General features: G+C 36.7%; 1 protein-coding gene across 6 annotated transcripts in view; it reads left to right on the top strand.

Moving 5' to 3' along the window:
• Positions 1–20591, top strand: part of LOC134527506 (uncharacterized) — a 153325-nt gene that overhangs the window by 103069 nt on the left and 29665 nt on the right. For all 6 annotated transcript variants that reach the window (XM_063360231.1, XM_063360230.1, XM_063360233.1 and 3 more), the window contains one exon: positions 10120–10238. In XM_063360231.1, the coding sequence (XP_063216301.1) occupies positions 10120–10238 (119 nt within the window). The remainder of the gene's footprint in view (positions 1–10119; positions 10239–20591) is intronic.

The following is a 20591-nucleotide window of genomic DNA, read 5'->3' as shown; positions in this document are numbered from 1 at the left end:
TCGTAGCATTGTCTGTGTTTCATGTTTGGACTGGGTTTCTTTAAGGTACATTCACACTGCCAGCACACCGGCCATAGCCATTCGTTGCGGAAGCAGACGCGTCCTGAAGGGCCCGGCCAAACAGAGCGATGGCTTCTCCTGCAGACGACCGCCAGTTGCAAGGGAACACTCTCTAGCGCAGGGGCACGCAGTCCAGTGAGCGATCACATTTTTTTCTCAAAAAATACATGCCACTGCGTATTTCTGTCCGATTTTAATCACCCGAGAGCTAAGTGTTTTACTATTGACTGTAGGTTCGTAGAGCGTGTTAAAATTACAATTGTTCATTCATTCAAACATATATGTTGAACTTTCAGCCTACTGGTAACATTGACTGTCAAAGTCTAGGGTCTCCAGCGATATGTAAGGTTTCTTGGGCGTTGCGAAAATCTTCTTAAATTGTGCCTGAAATTGTCAGAAACACGCTATGTGGGAAAACTGTTTCTTGACGTTGTTGCCGAGTGGTCTGTCGCGCCTGGCCGACACGCAACAGGCGATGCACTCCAGAGCCTGCCTCTCAGGGAGAGGAAGTAGGTGCTGCTGCCAGTAATTGTGTTGTAGTTATTGCATTTGTTTCAATCGGCTGGGTTTCCTCACGTTCACCGAGTCATAGTTCATATTTTATAAACTGTAGTCGTCCAGCCTGGTCGGAAACACCGCATGTGGTTGTATGGACGGACTGCCAGGCTGTACCTAGATGTGTCTCTATCCCCAGCAACCTCTCCGTGGGAGTGTGGTGAGGTACTCTCTCCTCCTGGCGTGCATTGTGCAGCCTGAGAGATAGATAGCAGTAGGCCGTGAGTGGCTGGCGGACTGCCTACCATGCGGGCGTTTAGTTCTGTGGACTAACGTCACGTTGAGACTTGCAGTACTACACGATCCAGCAACCTTAACAGTTTTGTCATTGTGGTAAGCCATTCTCATTATTTACCACACACTTGCACTTCTGCGACAACTAGTTATATTACTATTTCACGATGTGTCAGTGACCGCCATCTTTTTCTTGACCGGGCCAATGCCAGTACGTTTATGAATCAGAAAAGTTTAAAAATAAAGACCTGTGCTACACGTGTATCTGATGCTGGCAAGCAGGTCGCTGGTGGTTTCGGTGGCTTTGTGCCAGCGAGGATGACCCGAAGGTCTTCCTTCATGCTTTCCCTGAGCGCGTTTTACTCTCAGGTAATTCTGAAATCTCTGGGTAACAAGATGTTTCTAATCACAGTTTCCTCGGTGCAACATTGGCGTAGAACAAAAGTTTGTGTTTCACTTTTTGTAGTAGTTTATGATTATATTATGTGAAAAATATTGCATAAATGTTTGAAAATCCATTTTTGGCCAAATTTTATAAAACGTTTGATAGTTAATTTTTGTTTCACTATTTGCAGTAGTTTAAGATTATATTGCGTAAAAACATTTCACAGATTAAATTTTAAAATTTTTTTAAATGTTAGAGATGTGTAACACCTAATCTTGGTAACGAGCAAATTCCTGTGTTCTCATGTTGCAAATACACTTATAATACGAAACTCTGACACGAAATTTAAAGCAAAATTCTTTTATATAATGCCGAGCGTGATAAAATTCATAATTGTGTTTTCATATATATATATGTATGTATGCATATACATAGTGTTATAATATGTGTTTTAAAAATTTTCAGATTAATTTTGTTCTATGTATCTATTGATCTGTAAATTTTATTTTGAAAAATACTTAAAATATAGCGCCACGTTTTAAATGCTCTAGAGAACCAAAAATGTTAATTATCTTTATACGCTATGTTTGCTCCAACACAATTTTCTGGCTAGTAATGTTTAGGTGATTTTAAAGTTGCGATTATATATTGCTACGACTATTTAAGTTTACAAAATATATTCTAGGATAGATTCACTATCATGAAGTTTTTCTTGGTACACCCATACGCGTACTACTTCTCCCGGTGTACGGTTGCATGTTGCCATACTTGAGTCCGCCATCTTGAGGACTTCGGCTTGTGGTTATAGCAGTTTCTGCATGCATGTGCTCATTGGACTTTCATCCTAATAAATTTCCGTTGTGTCCTTAATGTTCACATATTTCATTGTATTTCTGGTGCATACTAAACGTTTTACGTATATTTATCACTATCGTCATTATTTTAAATAAAGTTAAAAATCGTATCCAAGTTTCGTATTATAAGTGTATTTGCAACATGAGAACACATAAATTAACTTGTTACCGAGGTTAGATGTTACACATCTCTAGCGAGTACTGAAAGACTCTCCTCACATTTTTTTAACACAAGCCTTTGCTGGTTACACTATATGCCAATACCTGACAAAAAATAATATGAATATGCAGACACGCTGAGAACAAACCAAGATCATCCGATGTCAAAAATTAAAAGCATAGACAGCACAGGCATTGGTCGGCAACACAGGCAAACACTGTGGTTGTAACACAGATGTTGTATTTACCTGTGCATATTATCTGCCTAATGCAGCAGTCCCAGGCAGCATTGCTGGCTGCCACAGGGCCACGGAGCCCGAGGCCGATGCCAGACCAGGGCAGCGCCGGGAGTACAGGCGGCTGAATGTCGCCCACAACCTCCAGTCTTCAAACATGCTTTGAAGCAGTTTTTTTTTTTTTTATTTATTTGCAAAATGTTTGAAATTTCATTTTTGAAATTATTTTTCAGTTTGAACGTAAATTTTGATAGTTTACAAGTTGTGATATATAGGGGTGGTTGAGTTAACTTATCTGCGTGGGGAGGTTGCTACTGACTGAATATGGTATTTATTTCTGGGCTGTGTCTCTGTGTGCTAGGTGTGTTGTTAATACTGAGAGACTCCTTTGCGGGAGCGGTGGCAAGGTGTGCGGAGGGAACGAGTCCATCTTGAGAGCACCTGGAGAGCTAGCAGCACTCCCTCGCACCCGTGTAGGGCAGCTGCTGGCTGGTTGCTGGGACTTGCCGTGCGACGCCTCCACCACTGGTGATGTTCCCGGCCTCGAGCACCTGAGTGGCCCGTGGGGCACTCTGTGGTCGCGTCATCGGCCTTCCTGTCGCTCTGACGGACGGCAGAGTTCCGAGTGTTCCCTGTGGCCGCTGCTGCGCACTTGAGCAGGCTGTGACCGCCTGGTCGCTCTGTGTCGGGGGAGGGGGGGGAGGCGGGGGTGCCCGCGTCTGGCTGTGTCGACTGCGGGGCCGGTGTCATTGGTGCAGAGCTCCTCGAGAACACTCGCAGCTAACCTGGGGCTTCAGGCAGCTCGCAGCTGGGCGACGGGTTCAGCCGTCCACGACACGTGTCTTCCTGCTGGGCTGGAGCTCAGCCTGCTCCGGTAGTTGGTGAGGCCGTGGCTTAGTGGCTGCGCCGTGGCCGAGGGCTTCTCTGTTGCTTGGGCTACGTCTCTGCAATTAGCTTCTGGATCTGCTTCTTCTTGTTCGGCATGGTGGGAATGTTACACGTCTACTCCCGTCCGCCAATACGCTGCCTTATGCTCATATGCTCGGCCAGAGGCGTGACGATTCCGGGTCTTTTAGCCTAAGGCGTCATAAACATTACGCCTTATTGTTAGAACGGTCGCCTTATGACGGGGAGCGAAAAAATTGATGGTGTTTATATTCGTCATAAAGGCCGCGCCTTACTCAGGGCGTTTTACGTACGACGCTACAAAGTCGTATAATTTTCAGTCGATGGTGTTACTGACGCTTTGATTGTGTCAACTCTATGAATTATTGTGGTCTTCTAACTTCAGCAACACACTAGTCAGCTAAAAACCAATCTCAACCATTTCCAGTACTGACATAGCGTAAATGTATAAACACACATTCCTCTCTAAATAAATATTTAAAGTTATGTTTGTGGATTTACCCCGTGTGATCGCTTTTATTTTTCATTTAGCTACATAAATTTTAAACTTTTGTATGTTCACATATAATGATTTCATTGATTTCAATATAATCCTACAATATAATTTTTTTTGGTGACTTTATTTCCTCACTACAAGCGTTACGGTCCAATTATTTTCTTGTATTTTGTACATATTCGCTAATATAATGTTGTCTTATTTTAAACGGTACAGGTGAAAATAACAAATATCGGGTACTTCTCTTGAAACACACAACATTCCTTTTAGTAAAACATTTTAATTATGAACAAAAACGTGTAATTATTTATTAATTGCTGATGAGTTTTTAAATCGAAGAAGAATACGTGACCGTTTCCGTATGTAATTATAATAATTAAGCAGTTCACGTCAGTATGCATTCAAAATAAACCTTTTTCCAAATATCCAGTATGTCCATGTTTCAGGATACATTAACAGAGAAGCTGCTTCTGGGAAATAACATGAATAATAACTTATGTGAAAGGTTAGGGTAGTTTTATTAGTTACGTATAAATATTACTTGTGTATTAAATACATATTATTAATGTATCTGACTTGACCAACCAAAACTTTCACTCACATTAGATTAGCCTTATTTCCCAGAAGCCGCTACTTTACAAAATTATGATATTGTGAACAAACCTCAAGTTTGTGTTCCAATTAAGTATTATACTCCTTGTGAAACATATACGAATCCTCATTAAATGCTTAGTTCCAATCATTTGACTTAATAATACGTACTCATTATTTCAGTATGCCTATGCCTAGGTTAATTTTAGTTCTAGTAAGGTGTACATTCTGAATACTAAGATAATTTTGACGTGATTACGTCTTATAAATCGATGAACGCCGGCTGCACGCACGAAAAAGCATGACTCATTGTCACGTTCCGCCTGAGTCGAGCGTGCAAGATCCGGCCAACCACCGTGCGAGAAAATCTTTTATAATATCAAACAGGTTAAGGCGGACTTTTTAAAAGCAGCAATTTAAAAAAAAATGATTTATTTGTCCTATTTCGTCATTTCATATTAACAATTTATTGACATTGATTTGATTTCAGTTTATTTCTATAACTAATTGTTCGTGAATATATTTAAACAAATTATTTAAATTAAATTTGCAAAACTGTAAATAATATTTGAAAATTAAAAACTATGCCATTTTTCATCAATGTTTTCTAATGACGTTATCACGTAAAATTATCGTCCGTAAACCGACTTTACAGACAAACCCTTTTTTTTTGTTTCGTAAATAGGATCTGTCTTAACTGTGTAATCTTTCATTGGTGAATAACATTATTTTACTAGCAGCCTTGCTATTTTATTGTAGAAAAAATTCTAAACATGATGTATATTTACATTTTTCACTTCACTTGTTGTAAGGATAATTTTGACTCCACACCAAAATCTAGAGAATTGGTTTTAGGAATAGGGGAAACAAAGGGTATTTATTTACAAACAATATTTAATCATAAAGTTAATCTTTCTTGCATAATGAAATATCCCACTTTGTGGATCTACAGTGACGAAATTGCTTTTATCCTTACAAGGGTAGGTCATGAATTGTAAATATTAATGCCCGATTATTTACTGTCAACGCGTATTTTTTAATTCCTGTTATACTTTGTAATAATATTTTCATAATTTAAAGTACTTAAACATTAGTACAATAACCTGTAAAAATATTTCGTGAGAAACACATTAATCACAGACATCTCGCAATTGTGTGTCGAGTTTGGAATACATTATAATTGTATTTATAAAACAATATTGCAGAGAATATGTTCTAATATTATAAAATCTCTCGCAGAAAAATCTTATGTCTTATAACACGACTTGTTAACTTACGACAGCAGATTTTGAGCGACTCTAGATATGACGGAATATCATAATATTAAGGCGTCATAAGAGATCGGTAATAGCATTTCGCTGTGCGAGGTCTTAACTATAAAGCCTTATCGTTATGACGGGGTAATGTGAGATCCGCAATAGACCTATAGATACTCATAAATCGCTATGTGGAGGTTCAACATAAGATGGCGACTTTGTTCGAATCCATGGATACGACAGTAAGACACGGCCAATGACAGATAATACCGAACGCCTGAGAAATTATCTTATTGGCTTGTGTCTTACTGCGATGGTGAGAGGTTTGCAATTTTTTTTTGTGGTAAATAAGTTTCAGTTTTAACTATGGTATACTTTTTTTAATTTTATTCTTTTTTCACTGATAACATTATTATTGCAGAAAGTAAATCCTTATTCTTTTATTTTATTTTTAAATGGATGTTTTTTCTTTATGAGTAGAGGAAGTTTTGGTAAATCTAGATTTTTGAGTTTCGTCCTTGTTATTTCTTTTGAGTTCTATAATGCGTGTTGAAATCAATTGAGCAGTTTCTTCAATGTACGTGTATCCACGTTCACAAGGAATCTGATAAACATAAATCTGACATTGAAAAAACATTTGTGGTAGTATTTACTCTGGTGATCATGCTTTTGATTGTGGAATTTTACTTGAAAACTGTTATTACCCATGTTTGTTTCCCAATCGTCATCTATACTAATATTATAAAGCTGAAGAGTTTGTTTGTTTGAACGCGCTAATCTCAGGAACCACTGGTCCCATTTAAAAATTTCTTTCATGGTTGGATAGTACATTAATCGAGGATGGCTATATGCTATATTATATTATCAATAAAATTAGGGATCTTTACTAAAAGTCCAATTTAGAATCAAATGCGTTGGAGGGGGTTAGATACAACATGCAGTACACGTTCGAAGTGTGTGTTGACGATGCCGCAGGCGCTAGAAGTTAACGACTATTTCATTGTTAGTGCAGTCCTCATCACCGTTGAAATTTTGCTGGTACTTTAAATATCAAAAATTGTCCTTTTTTTCAAGTATATATATTTTACAGACTTGAAACTTCACAGTAATGTTTCTTATGTTACGCAGGATGACATTTTCCGAAAATTAGATCCCATGGGTGGTTAAAACCAGGCAACAGTGGGTACTTTGTCTGCATGAGAACAGGATTTTGCATTGTTCATGCCTTCTGCGTCTCCATGGCAACGAGAATCGCGCGGCAGTGGCATACCCACAAGGAGGGGCATGTATAATGAGCGGCGCAAGAGTTATCTGCCTGTAGACTGCCGTAGCGAAATACGGGTACATTAGTTGTACGTTGCGTGCACGAGTCGGGAAACCATCGGTGCTATTCATTTTCTCTCCGGTACATTATACAGCATTGTAATAAATTTTCAATGAATTTTTTTTATTTACCATTACTGTAAAAGGGAGATGTGGCTTAATTTTTTTCCATTAGTATAGCCGTGCGAAGCCGGGTCGGGCAGCTAGTGTTTTATAAAGGCCAAGGACATGAGGAGTAATGATTGTATCACTTGGTTTTTCACCAAATATTTGTAGAATGAAATGGAACTTGTAGGTTGCCATGTATTGTTTTATGATGCCAGGTGGGTAGTTGTTTGTTAGGAGTTCATACAAAAGATGTTTTTTTTTATGTGTAATTGTTTTCTTGTCAGAGAAAATTACCTCAGCTCGGTTAATAATAGTGTGAATAATGCCGGTTTTAGTACTTGTTGGATGGTTCGAATTAAAGTACAGGGGTTGTGTTGGCATGTAGGTGTCGGTTTTCCTGTAAGTATACTTAAATGGTGATTTTACACTTTTCTTTGAAGATAAGAACATCTAGGAAAGGAAGGCTCCCATTGGTTTTCGTTTTATATGTGAACTGTATAGAAGGCCTGAGTGAACCTTTCAGGTCCATGTTGCCAGACAAGAAAAGTTCCGTCAACATAGCGAAGCCAGATTTTAATCGGGGTGTTTGTTATATTCGTTGTCTCTTGCTTGAAACTTGTCATTAAAATATTCTCCATGAAATTTGAAAGTGAAGAAACCATTGTTATTCCATCTGTTTGATTATATGTATTTGAATTGGAAATATGTTGTGTACACAGACAGTTATAAGTTCCATGATTGATTGAATAAATATTTATGTTGTTGATTTTTCAGCTTTCTATCATTTACCTTTTTTTATATAAAAGTAGGTGTTACTGCCACAGGCATATCGGTGAAGAGGTTTTGAACATCAAAGCTCACAGGTGTGCCAGTTTATGCTATTTCTAATGTTTTTACTGTGGAGATGAAGTGGCCCGAATATTTTCCGGAGATACGTGTTCGGACTGTGCGTTATTCAACAATCGTTAGCAGATATAAGAAACCATCTGGCATAGAAAGTTGCGAAAACTGATGATAGGTCGCAAAAGCATTAATGGATTCTTTCTACAGAATATATTTTTTTAAACAGGGATAATATAAGGAGCAATTTTGAGATTGAGTGCTTTTCCCAAAAAAAAAAAAATCGCCTGGATTTTCAATTGAATTTATGAAATTTCATTTGGTAATCTGTGTTTTCCAGAAATGGTGAAAGGCTATAATTTCGATTAAAAGGTTAAGAATATCTTATGCTGTATTTTTAAGAACATATTTGCTGTTATCTGTATACTTTACAGCAAGTCTGTTCTGAATGACACCATTTCTGCGTCATTTACAGAGGAAAATAAATTTATTTGAACACTGAGATAGAAGGATAATTTTATTTTCGTAATTTATTCGAGCAACTTATTTTAGCTTTATGATTGCATTCCAGATATTCGTGCAGAATGTATTTGCGTTGTACATTCTTACTTAAATCTTGTACATGGATGACCTGTATCGGTTTGGATAAACGTCAGTACGGTTCAGATGGTAGTCACTGCGAGGTCGGGCTGGTCGAGCTACTCGCTCCGCCAGGCCGGACACTCTGACAGGCGGCAGATGGTAGGTCGGGAGGGCGGAGGGGTGATTGAAGCCTCCAGACACTTGGGCCGTGGCCTGGAATAATTACGTGCTTCAGGGAAACAACAGTTCGACGAGAAAAACACGTCAAGAGGCGTGATGGGTCAGCTTCGAGCCGTTCCAGAGAGGAGGCGGGAAAAGTTTTTTAACAAACGTTAACTACGATTCTTACTTAAATAAATATCGCAAATTATCCTCAAGCGATGTAACTTAAACATTAGACTTTAATGTTATGTTTTATTAGAACATTTTACCCTCTAAGTATCCTCTTTCTTCCAGACTAGTTGCTTTGTTGTAAGATGCTAAGTTGCAGGATTATTTAATTTATGTTTAGACAAAAAAATCTATGAGCAAGTCTTCCCCACCAAATTTTTTTGCCTTATGATTCACTGCAGGGTTCAATTTAGAGGTGCGTAAATATATCATAATGATTTTGAATACTTTTGTGATAGGGTTAAAAGTGTCAGCTCAAGCGCCACCAGTTCTTTCAAATGGATAGGCCTAATTTGCGAGAGGTAACATTTAAGTTTTGTGATGATATAATTGCATTCACCCTTAAAGGTGCTGAAAATATTTTAACTATAAAAACTTCCATAATTTATGTTGTATAAGAAACGGTAATTGTACAAATTTACATATAAGTATATACATCAAGTAAGCCATCTATGTGCTTTAGATTAACACATTAATCATAATTACACCCTTCCTATCCTTGCGTCACTGCGTGTGTACGTTTTTAGAAGTTCTGTAAATCATATGAGTGAGTGATGTAAATGGTATATGTCTGTTTTCTCAAATAACATTTGTCTTTTCAATTCCAATGTTATTTTGGTTAAGTTAAACAGAGAACATTTAAATGGTTCATTTCATAGTACTTTTTTTCAAACTGCTTAGCTTCTTTTATTACATTAGATAATTTCATAGTGTATGTACGATAATTAAAATGAGAACGTGTTCAGTAAAAAAAAAACAAGATAGCAGCACATATATTTCAATTTAGAGTTATTAAACTTGGCCACCAAATGTATTACACTCGTATTATTGAATGTGTGTGTTTTAATCTGAGCATTATTTAGTTAATGTGAGTTAGTTTTGCTGTCAAAATCTACTTTGTGAGACAAATATTAGCCAGAAGTTTAACCAATCAAGAGTACCCTTCCTGCAGAGTTTTCAGAGTACAGCCCTAGCGTTCCTCCGCACAGTGACGTCATGTAAGCCGAGCTCGATATCTGATGTGCTCCGTAGTCAGGTTGTGTTGACAAAAAGTACGAGTCAAACAATGGCAAACATTTCTATTTGTATTTAGAATGTTTTTGACATGTACAGTGTACACTGACACAGTGAACTGTTGTTACAGCGGCAACCACAGTGCGACTCAGGCCTGTATTCGGCTTCTTGAAGCGAGTGTACGCGCCCCTGGACAGGACCGAACAAGTATTCATCAAAATGTCCAACATTTCTACAATGGCTAATCAGGTATCTGAACATGAAAAATTATTTTTAAAGGAGAATATATAATGTAATTTTGTTGTTGAAATATTCTGTATACTATATAAGTATATATATATATAGTAGAATATTTATGATAAATTCCATTATACTAAACAATGATAAAACACTATTTACTCGTTACTAAGCCAGCTAAAACGTTTTAAGTGTTCATAAATTCAAAATATATATTATATTTAGTTTTAATCTTAACCTCTTATAAATCTGTTTTAAAATTGGTATTTAAATATATTACAAACTAGCTGCAGTACCCGGCTTTGCCCGGGCTGAACACCGGGTGATATATTGTCCGCGAGTTACAGCAAAATGGATAGCGATATGTCCAGTGTGTTGGACATTAAGAAATGACACATAATTACTGTTTGTGTATCTGTGACCTATGATTTTCTGTTTACCCATGGCGATCGGTTGAAAGGTTTAGAAGTTGATGCGCTACAGCGCCATCTAGCGGCGAGTTACAAAAAAAATGGATAGCATCATAAAAACCTTCTTCATGATAAAAACATTCGATGTGCCAAATTTCATGGCGATCGCTCAAACGGTGTAAGAGTTTATCGACGTCATACATGCCAACTTCCAATTATATATATTCTTATATTTCGAAATTTTGGGGCATTCACTTTTGCGGAAAGTGGATGTTCAGGACCTCGAATGGTTTGGAACACCCCATCTCGAAAGAAATGATATTTGAAATTCCTGAAATTTTCGATAATTTGGGGCTTTGTACCCAGAGGGGGAGGGGTGATTTTGAGGACCCTGAATGGCAGGGAAACACTAAAAATCGAAAGAGAATGATTTTTGAAATTTTCTAAATTTTGGTGCTTTGACCCCTGGGAAGGGGGGAGGGGGTTATGTTGATGACCCCGAATGGCTCGTAAACACTCCAAATCGAAAGAGAATAGGTTTTCGAAATTTTGGGAAATTTTTTTATTATTGGGTCTTTGACTCCTTGTGGGGGGAGGGTAGTTTGAGGACCCCGAATGGCTCGGAAACACTCCAAATAGTAAAAAATTATACTTAAATTTAAGAAATTTTTGAAATTTTTCGTAATTTTGGGGTTTAGCACTCCCCCCCTCCCTCAAAATTGGGTGGGAAGTCGACTTTGGGTAAAAGTTCCACCATGCCCCGGACACTTAAGTTCGTAATGACTTAATTTTAATACAATTTACTCCAATTTTTCGAAATTCTGTGGCTTTCACTTTTGTGGAAGGGGAGGGGGTGGAGGTTCAGGACCTGGAATGTTTCGGAACACTCCATCTCGAAAGAAATGATATTTGAAATTCCTAAAATTATCGAAATTTGGGGCTTTTTTTCCAGAGGGGGGCGGGGGATTCGAGGACCCTGAATGGCTCTAAAACACTTAAAATAGAAAGAGAAAGATTTTTAAAAATTTTTAAACTTTCGAAATTTTGGGGCTTTAACCACCTGGGGGGGGGGGGGGACCCCGAATGGCACGGAAACACTCCAAATCAAAAGAGATATAAAGGAATATAAGAATGTAGGCATTTACTGTGCTCCTATCTACCATAATAACAATATTGACAAATAGAAAAACTTATTACCTACTTATGAATAATGATTTTTTTCTGCAATTTAAATTGTAATATACAAAAACGGAATTGAAAATTGAAACAAATATGGCAACACTACAAACTGTCAAGATCTTTATATTTTTCTTACTCTCTACTTAGTTCCTTACAATAGAAAAACGTAACGTAATGGCTTGAAAGCTATTGCTCGGCAGGCATAGAGGAATGACACTAACAGTTTGTATATCTATGACACACATTACATAAAATTAAGATATATTTTTAACCCGTTTAAAGATTATTTTTTTAGACAAAAGATAGCCTATGTCCATCCCCATGATATAATCTATCTCCTTGCCAAATTTCATTATGATCCGTTCAGCCGTTCAGCTGGGAAAAGGTAACAAACAAACAGAATACAGACAGACAGAGTTACTTTCACATTTATAATATTATAGTATTGATACTGAAATTGCATTGTAATAAAATTAATCACTCCGATTATAAAACATATTAAAATTAACTAATAATTTATCAGTCATAATTTTACCAAATCCGTGTGAAAATTTGGAATCACATTTTCTAATTTTTTAAAAATTAAAAGTAGAAATATAAATGCAGTAATGTTTGCAAGTATAAAGTTTTTAAATATTTGTCTTATTAGTTGGTTATGAATGAATAATTTTGTGATACGCAAAAAATTAGTGTTTTGTATTGTATTAAGCTCAATGTTTATGATTTTTTTATTTTTTTTAAATTTTATATGTGGTATTTACCAACGTGTAGTAGATTTCATAAAACCAAGCAGCAGGCAAATTAAAACATTTTCAAGACTAGTAAAAAGGTACAAATACAAATCATGCAACTTTGTTGGCTATTTTAACAATAATAATTGAATTTTTTCTTGCTTGTCAAAGATTTGTAATATATTTTACTTAGTAAATTACGACCATCATTGCAGTACAGTTGCATCAGAAGCCTCTTTTTTGAGCACAGTTTTGCTTACATTTAAGTAGTCCTTTATTTAACTATCTAATGTACTAAGCACTATCTACAAATAGTTGGAAGTGTAGGTAAGTATACAGGCATATAATATTTTTACTCTATTTTGTATTTAGTTTTAATTATTGACTACCACTCTCACTAAAATCACTTTAAATAAGACCTCATATAGAGATTATAAAAAAAATTTCTTCGTATAGAAAACATATTCTGTATGATGGTGGATTTTAGGTACCTACGACCCATATCATTCAATCATTACTCCTTAGTAACCATGGCTATCGAGACATTCATTTTCAATGTAATCTAAAGTAAGTAAATATAAATAGATGAACATAGCCTCTATGCTCGTAAAATCTTTACAAAACAAAACCGTATTTCCAATCAACATTATGCCATCTAAGTTAATATTTAATGAAAAATAATAAATATTAATTCACATTTATTTGCAAAGCTATTAAAATAAAAATTATTCCAAAATTTATTTTTAAAAATGTAATATTGTACGTCAACTATCCAAGATCGTATCAAATCTGGGCTTTGACTTTCTGTAAACACACATGACTATGTACATGCATGTTTGTGTGGTTTTTGTCTTATTGATAGGGTGTTATGTGTGTGAATTTGCATCAGCTTGATGATGCGTGTTGAATTGTGCAACTATACTGGTAAACGTGCGTGGACTTGCGCGTCCATGTTAGCGAATGTGCATCGAGTTGTGCATGAATGAAGTTGGATGTGCGTCAAATTGTGCATTTGAGTAGGTGAATGTGTCGAATAGTGTGTCAATGTTGGAGAATGAATCAAATTGCTTTGTCAGTGTTGAATGGATGTGCATCAACTTACCGTTGTTCTCTTGTCTTATGAGGAGCATCACTTTACAAGTCCTATCATGTCTTTTTAACTCTTTATTCCTGTAAACCACCTGCAACATTATCACAAATTAATATTTTATGCAATGGGTTTAAACACAGTCTTTTTTATGTCCTCCAGATTTATAGTGTTTATCAAAATACAAACTGTCACTTTTATTAAACTTATTTTGAAATTGATATTGGTTTTTTTGTTCCACTCCCATTAATCCGAAGACAAAAATTCACCATAATTAATATTATTCCTCACGTAACTTGGTGTTAACTGACCGAGATTATGGTTTGGTTTTAACAAGATCTCGGCAAACCTAAATATGTTATTCATAGAATCATCCTTTGAATATTCATATTACTAATATCAATATCACATAAGGTAAGAGGGGCAAATAAGGCCCACTTACAAAATAATTGCTTGTAATTATTTTAATATTGGATATTTAAAAAAAATATTTTTTATAAAAAACGTTCGCAGATTATATTGCTACATGAGGGTTGTACAAAATTGACTATAACATAGATAATGGAAATTATGTAAAAAGAAATGTAGATAAGTGTAACTGGGCCAAATTACCTGTAACAGCATATAATAAGGCCCGCATGTATAACATCAGAATGAAAACATATAAAGTGCAGAAATATTTGTAAATAGTTATATTGGTTTGACAAACAAAATGTTAACACGAGGATAAAAATAATAAATCTGGAATACTCAAATAAAACTCATAGCAGACAAAATGTGTATCTATGTGCGCATTATTGAATTTAATCTGATCTTAACATCTAACTTGGGAGTAAAGGATACTGAACTTAAGAAAAAACCTTAAAAAATTACTTGATGTAAGTTTTTGGACATACGCCATTGCTAAGAACTTTTTCTGTTGAAGAAAAACTAATAAATAAAATAAATAAATAAAAATAAAAATAAAAATACTCAAAAAAAGATACAAAAAACACACAAAATTAAGCAAACAATTGCTGTTGTCAACAAGGATATGAACACCACAAAATATTCCGAAACAGGAATATGGTCAGCAAACAAAGAAAAAACAAAGAAAAATGTACTAAGAGAACGAAAAAATCCCCACAAATGATGACAACACAAAAATATTGAAACCCAAAATAATTCAGCACAACAGTTGAAGCGAGACAAAAAACATGACAAAACGAAAAAACAAACAAATACAATAGTTTTACCTAAACAGAAACAAGCGACGTTTCGGGAACTGCTATCTGCTCCCGTCCTCAGGCAGAGACGCACATGGTACGGAAACACAGGTGCGACTGTCGCGACAGTCGCACCTGTGTTTCCGTACCATGTGCGTCTCTGCCTGAGGACGGGAGCAGATAGCAGTTCCCGAAACGTCGCTTGTTTCTGTTTAGGTAAAACTATTGTATTTGTTTGTTTTTTCGTTTTGTCATGTTTTTTGTCTCGCTTCAACTGTTGTGCTGAATTATTTTGGGTTTCAATATTTTTGTGTTGTCATCATTTGTGGGGATTTTTTCGTTCTCTTAGTACATTTTTCTTTGTTTTTTCTTTGTTTGCTGACCATATTCCTGTTTCGGAATATTTTGTGGTGTTCATATCCTTGTTGACAACAGCAATTGTTTGCTTAATTTTGTGTGTTTTTTGTATCTTTTTTTGAGTATTTTTATTTTTATTTTTATTTATTTATTTTATTTATTAGTTTTTCTTCAACAGAAAAAGTTCTTAGCAATGGCGTATGTCCAAAAACTTCCATCAAGTCATGCACTCCCATTGCACAAATCTTTTAAAGATAACCTTAAAAAATTAACCATCGACACCATAAGCTTAAACCATAATACAAACTGAGAAATAAAGACAACATGTAACACAGTTATGGTAAGTTAACAACACAAGCTAACATCAATAAATTCCATAAGTTACTCATTACAATCAAAACAAATAAAATCATCATCATCAATTGTGAGCCCAACACAGTCCTCGTGGACCCAAGTATTGCAGGAACGGCATGCTCGCATGTCTGCAATAAAATCTTCTTGGCAGACACCACACAGCCATTGCTCTTGGGCAGCCCCTTCATCAGCATCAGCATTTGAAGTGGACGGTTGAGCCATGGTTGTAGAATCATTTTGCTGCAACGATTGGGTGGAATGTTTTTCAAAAAGGTTTCTTTTCAATGTTAGAACTTTATAGTTGACAGCCTTTTTTCGTGAGACTTTGCTACGATTAGGTTTTATGTTAGGTGTACCCACAAGTTCTTGAAATGGTGACTTGCTAAGCTTTTCCAATCTTTGAGAAAGAGGCATGTCATCGTCTGATGCATCTTGGTGTGATACAAGACTGGGCGCAAAATCTTCATCAGGTATCGCAGCACTGTTAAATGGCCAAATGCCTGTTGCTTTAAAACCACTGGCAATGTTTGTTAGTGTCATACATTTACTCCAAACAGGAGTGAATACATGAGAAAAAGTCTCCTTAGTAAGCTTCCTATTTGGCTCCTCGGGATCTTCTTCCCAAAACAAAAGGAGCTGCTGGTCCCAGTAGTGTTCAAAAGACCGGAACACTGCCTTATCCAAAGGCTGAAGCTCGTGAGTCGTGTTGGACGGCAAGCAAAACAGAGTAATATCAGGTTCTTCAGCTTTATCGACAATTGAAATGTCAAGGTGAAATTTTGCTCCATCAAGAATGAGCAGTGTAGGGCCGGGAGGTTTGAATTTACTAAAATGTTCTAACCATTTAACAAACACTTGGGTTGTCATACTGCCTTTTCCTGTCATTTCCACAGCTGAGCCAGGCGACAATCCATACCTAAAACTTTGTTTGTACCTTACACCCTTCAACAAAATCATTGGCGGTATCACTTGGCCTAAAGCACTCACACATGCTACAACAGTAACGTTTTCCGCATGTTCTTGAGCTACAAGATGCACTCGCTTTGCTCCTTTTTGTGCCAATACTGACTGTTGATGATGTAACGTAAGTCTAACCCCTTTCTTGTCCATGAAAAATGTTTTGCGGCTGACTTTTTAAATCCAGAGTATCAATAGTGTCGGCAAGCTGAGTGAAATAATCGCCAACAATCACACGATTCAGTTTCTGTGCTCTAGCTGGATTTAATGATTGTGCTTTTCTGTTAGCAAGACGTGGATGACGGCGCATGAATGAACGGTACCATTCCCTACCTGCGAGCTGCTCCTCTTTGTTGAATGGGTGTGGAATACCGTGCTTTTCAACAAATTTGTAAACACACCTGCGTAGAATTACCGGTGTGAGTGGGAATCCAATTTCACAGAAGCGTATTATTCTGTTCTCTAGGTCACATTCTTGATCAATTGTTAGAATGCATCGTTTCCCCAGCTTATGCTCAGATGACCCTGATTTTATGTGATTCCTCAGGGTTCTGCGTGGTATACCCAACTTATTTTCCACATACCTTTGCGATTTCCCCTGTGATAGTAACCTCAGAGCTTCTTGCATCGTAGATTGGTCCCACTTTGCTCTCAGTCCTATGCATTTCTTGCCCATTGTTCAATAATCTGGAACAACAATTTTATTTTTGATATATCAAACAATAAGTGTTGGTTATAAGTTATTTTCTATGCATGTTGTAGATAGAAAAATGTGTGGCCACTAACAAGAAACGAATTTACTTGCGGATAGTGATTAAGTATTTATTTGAAATTCATGTTTAAAATAAAAATCGAAGCATGGCAGCAGTAACTGTCATATTTTCTTTAAATTCTAGATTTTTAAATATTAAAATTAATATATCTGGACAGAGATTAACATGTTTTGTTGAAATTATATTTTATTAAAAAGATTTCTTTAAAATTTACACTAATCACATTCATTAAAACTTTACTTAACAATAGTCAAAAGTTATTTTAGAATTGAAATTCATGTACGTGAAGTGTAACATTTTTTTAAAACCAATGGCAGGTAATAAGGCCCACCTCGAATAACACTGGGCTTTATTTCCTGTTAGCACGCCATTTTTGTTTTATTCAACACAAAAAAGAGGAATAGTCTTAACCTAAATTTCAATGCATGATTGCATTGTTAATAAAGTACACTAATACACTCTATCTTACCTTAACTTATTATTAATATATTGATTAAAATGTAGAGCTTCTTTTCTGTAGAAATTTTATAAAATAAAGCAAACACTCACCTCCCGTTTCTTTGACGTGATGTATACTGAACACAACGAAGACTACGAAGTTGATGAGTTTGTCGTTAGATAGCACTACTAGTAGCTTCATGACGGCACTCTCAGCGTGCAAGATTTTTGGCGGGATATATTTTAAAAAACAACTGGGCCTTATTTCCTGGTGGGCCTTATAACCACAACCTACCTTACTTTTGTTGTATTGGCAAGGGAAAAATTTAGCTTTGTGTGATAGGCAATGGGAAAAAAAATATCACCAAGTTGTTAACTTTGCCTTAGTACAACTCAGAAATACTATCATATAACAAAGACTACAAAAAATAATTTCCCTTCTTCTTGAGACATAGCGAAGGTCTCTTTCTCTTGCAACCATGACAGAGGGTCCTGCAACCAACATAAAAAGAGCCTACTTATGACACATCGAATTACAAATATTAGTTACTGTAGTGTAATTTTCTAGATAAGTACCCGTGATTTTGCTCGTGAAAATTTCAAGATACTTATGATATTTTACCATTGAAACAAATGTATGTGAGTTAATGGAACAAGTATATTCTATAACAGGTGCATGAGCCAGGAGTCGATATGCTTTGCTAATAGAGAGCACTAGTGTTAAAAAAATTATTATAATAAAATGTTAATATACCTATGATCGAATGAAGGTATGTCTTTAACCTGAGCCCCTTTATCTATACCATATATAATAGTATAACCTATAAATATACATTTAAATGCCTTTAAATGAAAAGTTCACACAACTATGATCTTATGACATAAATTTGTTTCTAGCATACGCCATTTTTATTCGCACCATATATAATAATTGCTATACAATACATTAAAATTGTTTTAAAAATCGATATTAATAATCTAATGACATAATTAAGTCCAACCTTAAATTTGTACCCTAGATCATAACATTATTTTTTTGTAATTAAAACTTTAATATATTTATAAACTTATTGCACAAGTGTGTCTCTACCATATGTTCCTTAGCCTATAATATATATTACTTACGTTAAAAGTTTAATTGTAATTTTTAATAATAATCTTAAGACATGATTATATATTTTAAATAATGCTCTTTTATCTTAATAGTAAGTGCATCGGTATTTATTTAAGATAAAACGGTATAACTGGACCTTACTGCCATAAACTGATTGTCCCTGGCTACTGAATAGACATGACTAGCTACCAACTGGATGCGTCTTGCCACTTACTGGACATGTTTTCCTGGCCACTAAATATACGTGCCTGGCCACAGATTGGAGGTGTATAGCCAACAACTCCTGATGTTCCTGGCCACCGACTGGATGTGCCTGACACCAACTGATCGTGTTAGCCTGACCACAAACTGAAAGTTCCTAAGCACCAACTGGACTGGTCTAGTCAACAAACTGAATGTGGTTGTACGCTAAATGCACGCCTGACCACTGAACTTACATGCCTTGCCACCGACTGGACGCGCCTTGCTACCTACTGGACTTACCTGACCGTCGAATATGTACGTGGTCACTCACTTAATGTGCCTAACCTACGACTGGATGTGCCTGGCCGCCGATTACGTGCCTGGCTGATGAATAGTCATGCCTGGTTAGTCGACTGTTATTTATAACTGACCTGAAAACACATGTCAAGGCATGTAAAGAACTCGCTTCGCCTTCTGCAATGCCTGTAGAAATCGAGAAACACTAGTAATTTTTTCGTTTGTACTTGTAGAATTTATGTAATAAAATTTTAATTCAATTTTTGTTGCCTTATTTTTCGAAACTGTCATTTTTATGGAAATTTAAATTAAATTATTATTTATCTGAAATTATATTTATGCTTCAAACAAGGATTTAACCGAGAATGGATATCAATCGAATCAATCATTTTCTTAATAAATGGCTTTTTTTGATGAATGATGTAGTTTTTCCCGAATCACTTGTTTTGAGCCATAAATTGTCTTATTATCCTGGCTCATCATTAGGCTTAGCATAATTTAAATAAATATTTTTTGTATTTTTTCTGTAGCCTGTTACAGCCTATCAAAATTTTATCCCAGTATTGTACTCTCCTACTTAATTTTGTCTCCGGCCGTTTCATCCACGGGCTCCCACACCACTCAAGTCCTGATTAAGCATCGTCTCATGTCACACCGCTTCTCGGCACGTACGCGAGTGAAATTTCGCAACCCTTCAGTGCTCTGCACACGTCCTGCCACACGCTACCTCTGCTTCCGTCAGCCCTTTTAGGCACACCCGTAGCTCAAGCTACAGTTGACCGAAGCAACTTTGGTCAGGTTCGCCAGCACAGGTTACAGTCGGTCCCGACACGCCTCGGGAGTCCTGTAGGCGGCCGTTCCCACTATGCAGCACTAAACCCCCCCCCCCCCTTCTCTTTTCCCCTCTATCCATTCCAGATCCTTCCCTCTGGATAAACCCCCTCCCGGTCTCTATAACAGACCCCAGGCCGGCGAATGGACAGCTTGCGCCATCTCCCGGCGGCACGGCGAACTAAATTACCTTCTCTTAGGCGTCGGATCGAGCGCTCTGGCGGCCGCGACCATACTTAATCTAAGTTCCTTTCCTCCCCGACAGAGTTCGCATCAAGAGGGCTCCATATGGTACTACCTTTCGCTAGTCCCCCCCCCCCCCCCCCGGGACTCTTGCGTACCAACACAGAGTCAGTTCCTGTTGTCCCCAACAGAGCGCTCTACTTTGCACTTCCGAGGCCCCTTTAAGTTAGTCAATGAGCCCTCTTCATATCTTTTTTTTTGGAGGG

The sequence above is a fragment of the Bacillus rossius genome, chromosome 1, assembly GCF_032445375.1.
Source record: "Bacillus rossius redtenbacheri isolate Brsri chromosome 1, Brsri_v3, whole genome shotgun sequence".
Lineage (NCBI taxonomy): Eukaryota > Metazoa > Arthropoda > Insecta > Phasmatodea > Bacillidae > Bacillus > Bacillus rossius.
This window is presented reverse-complemented; position numbering and strand designations above follow the sequence as displayed.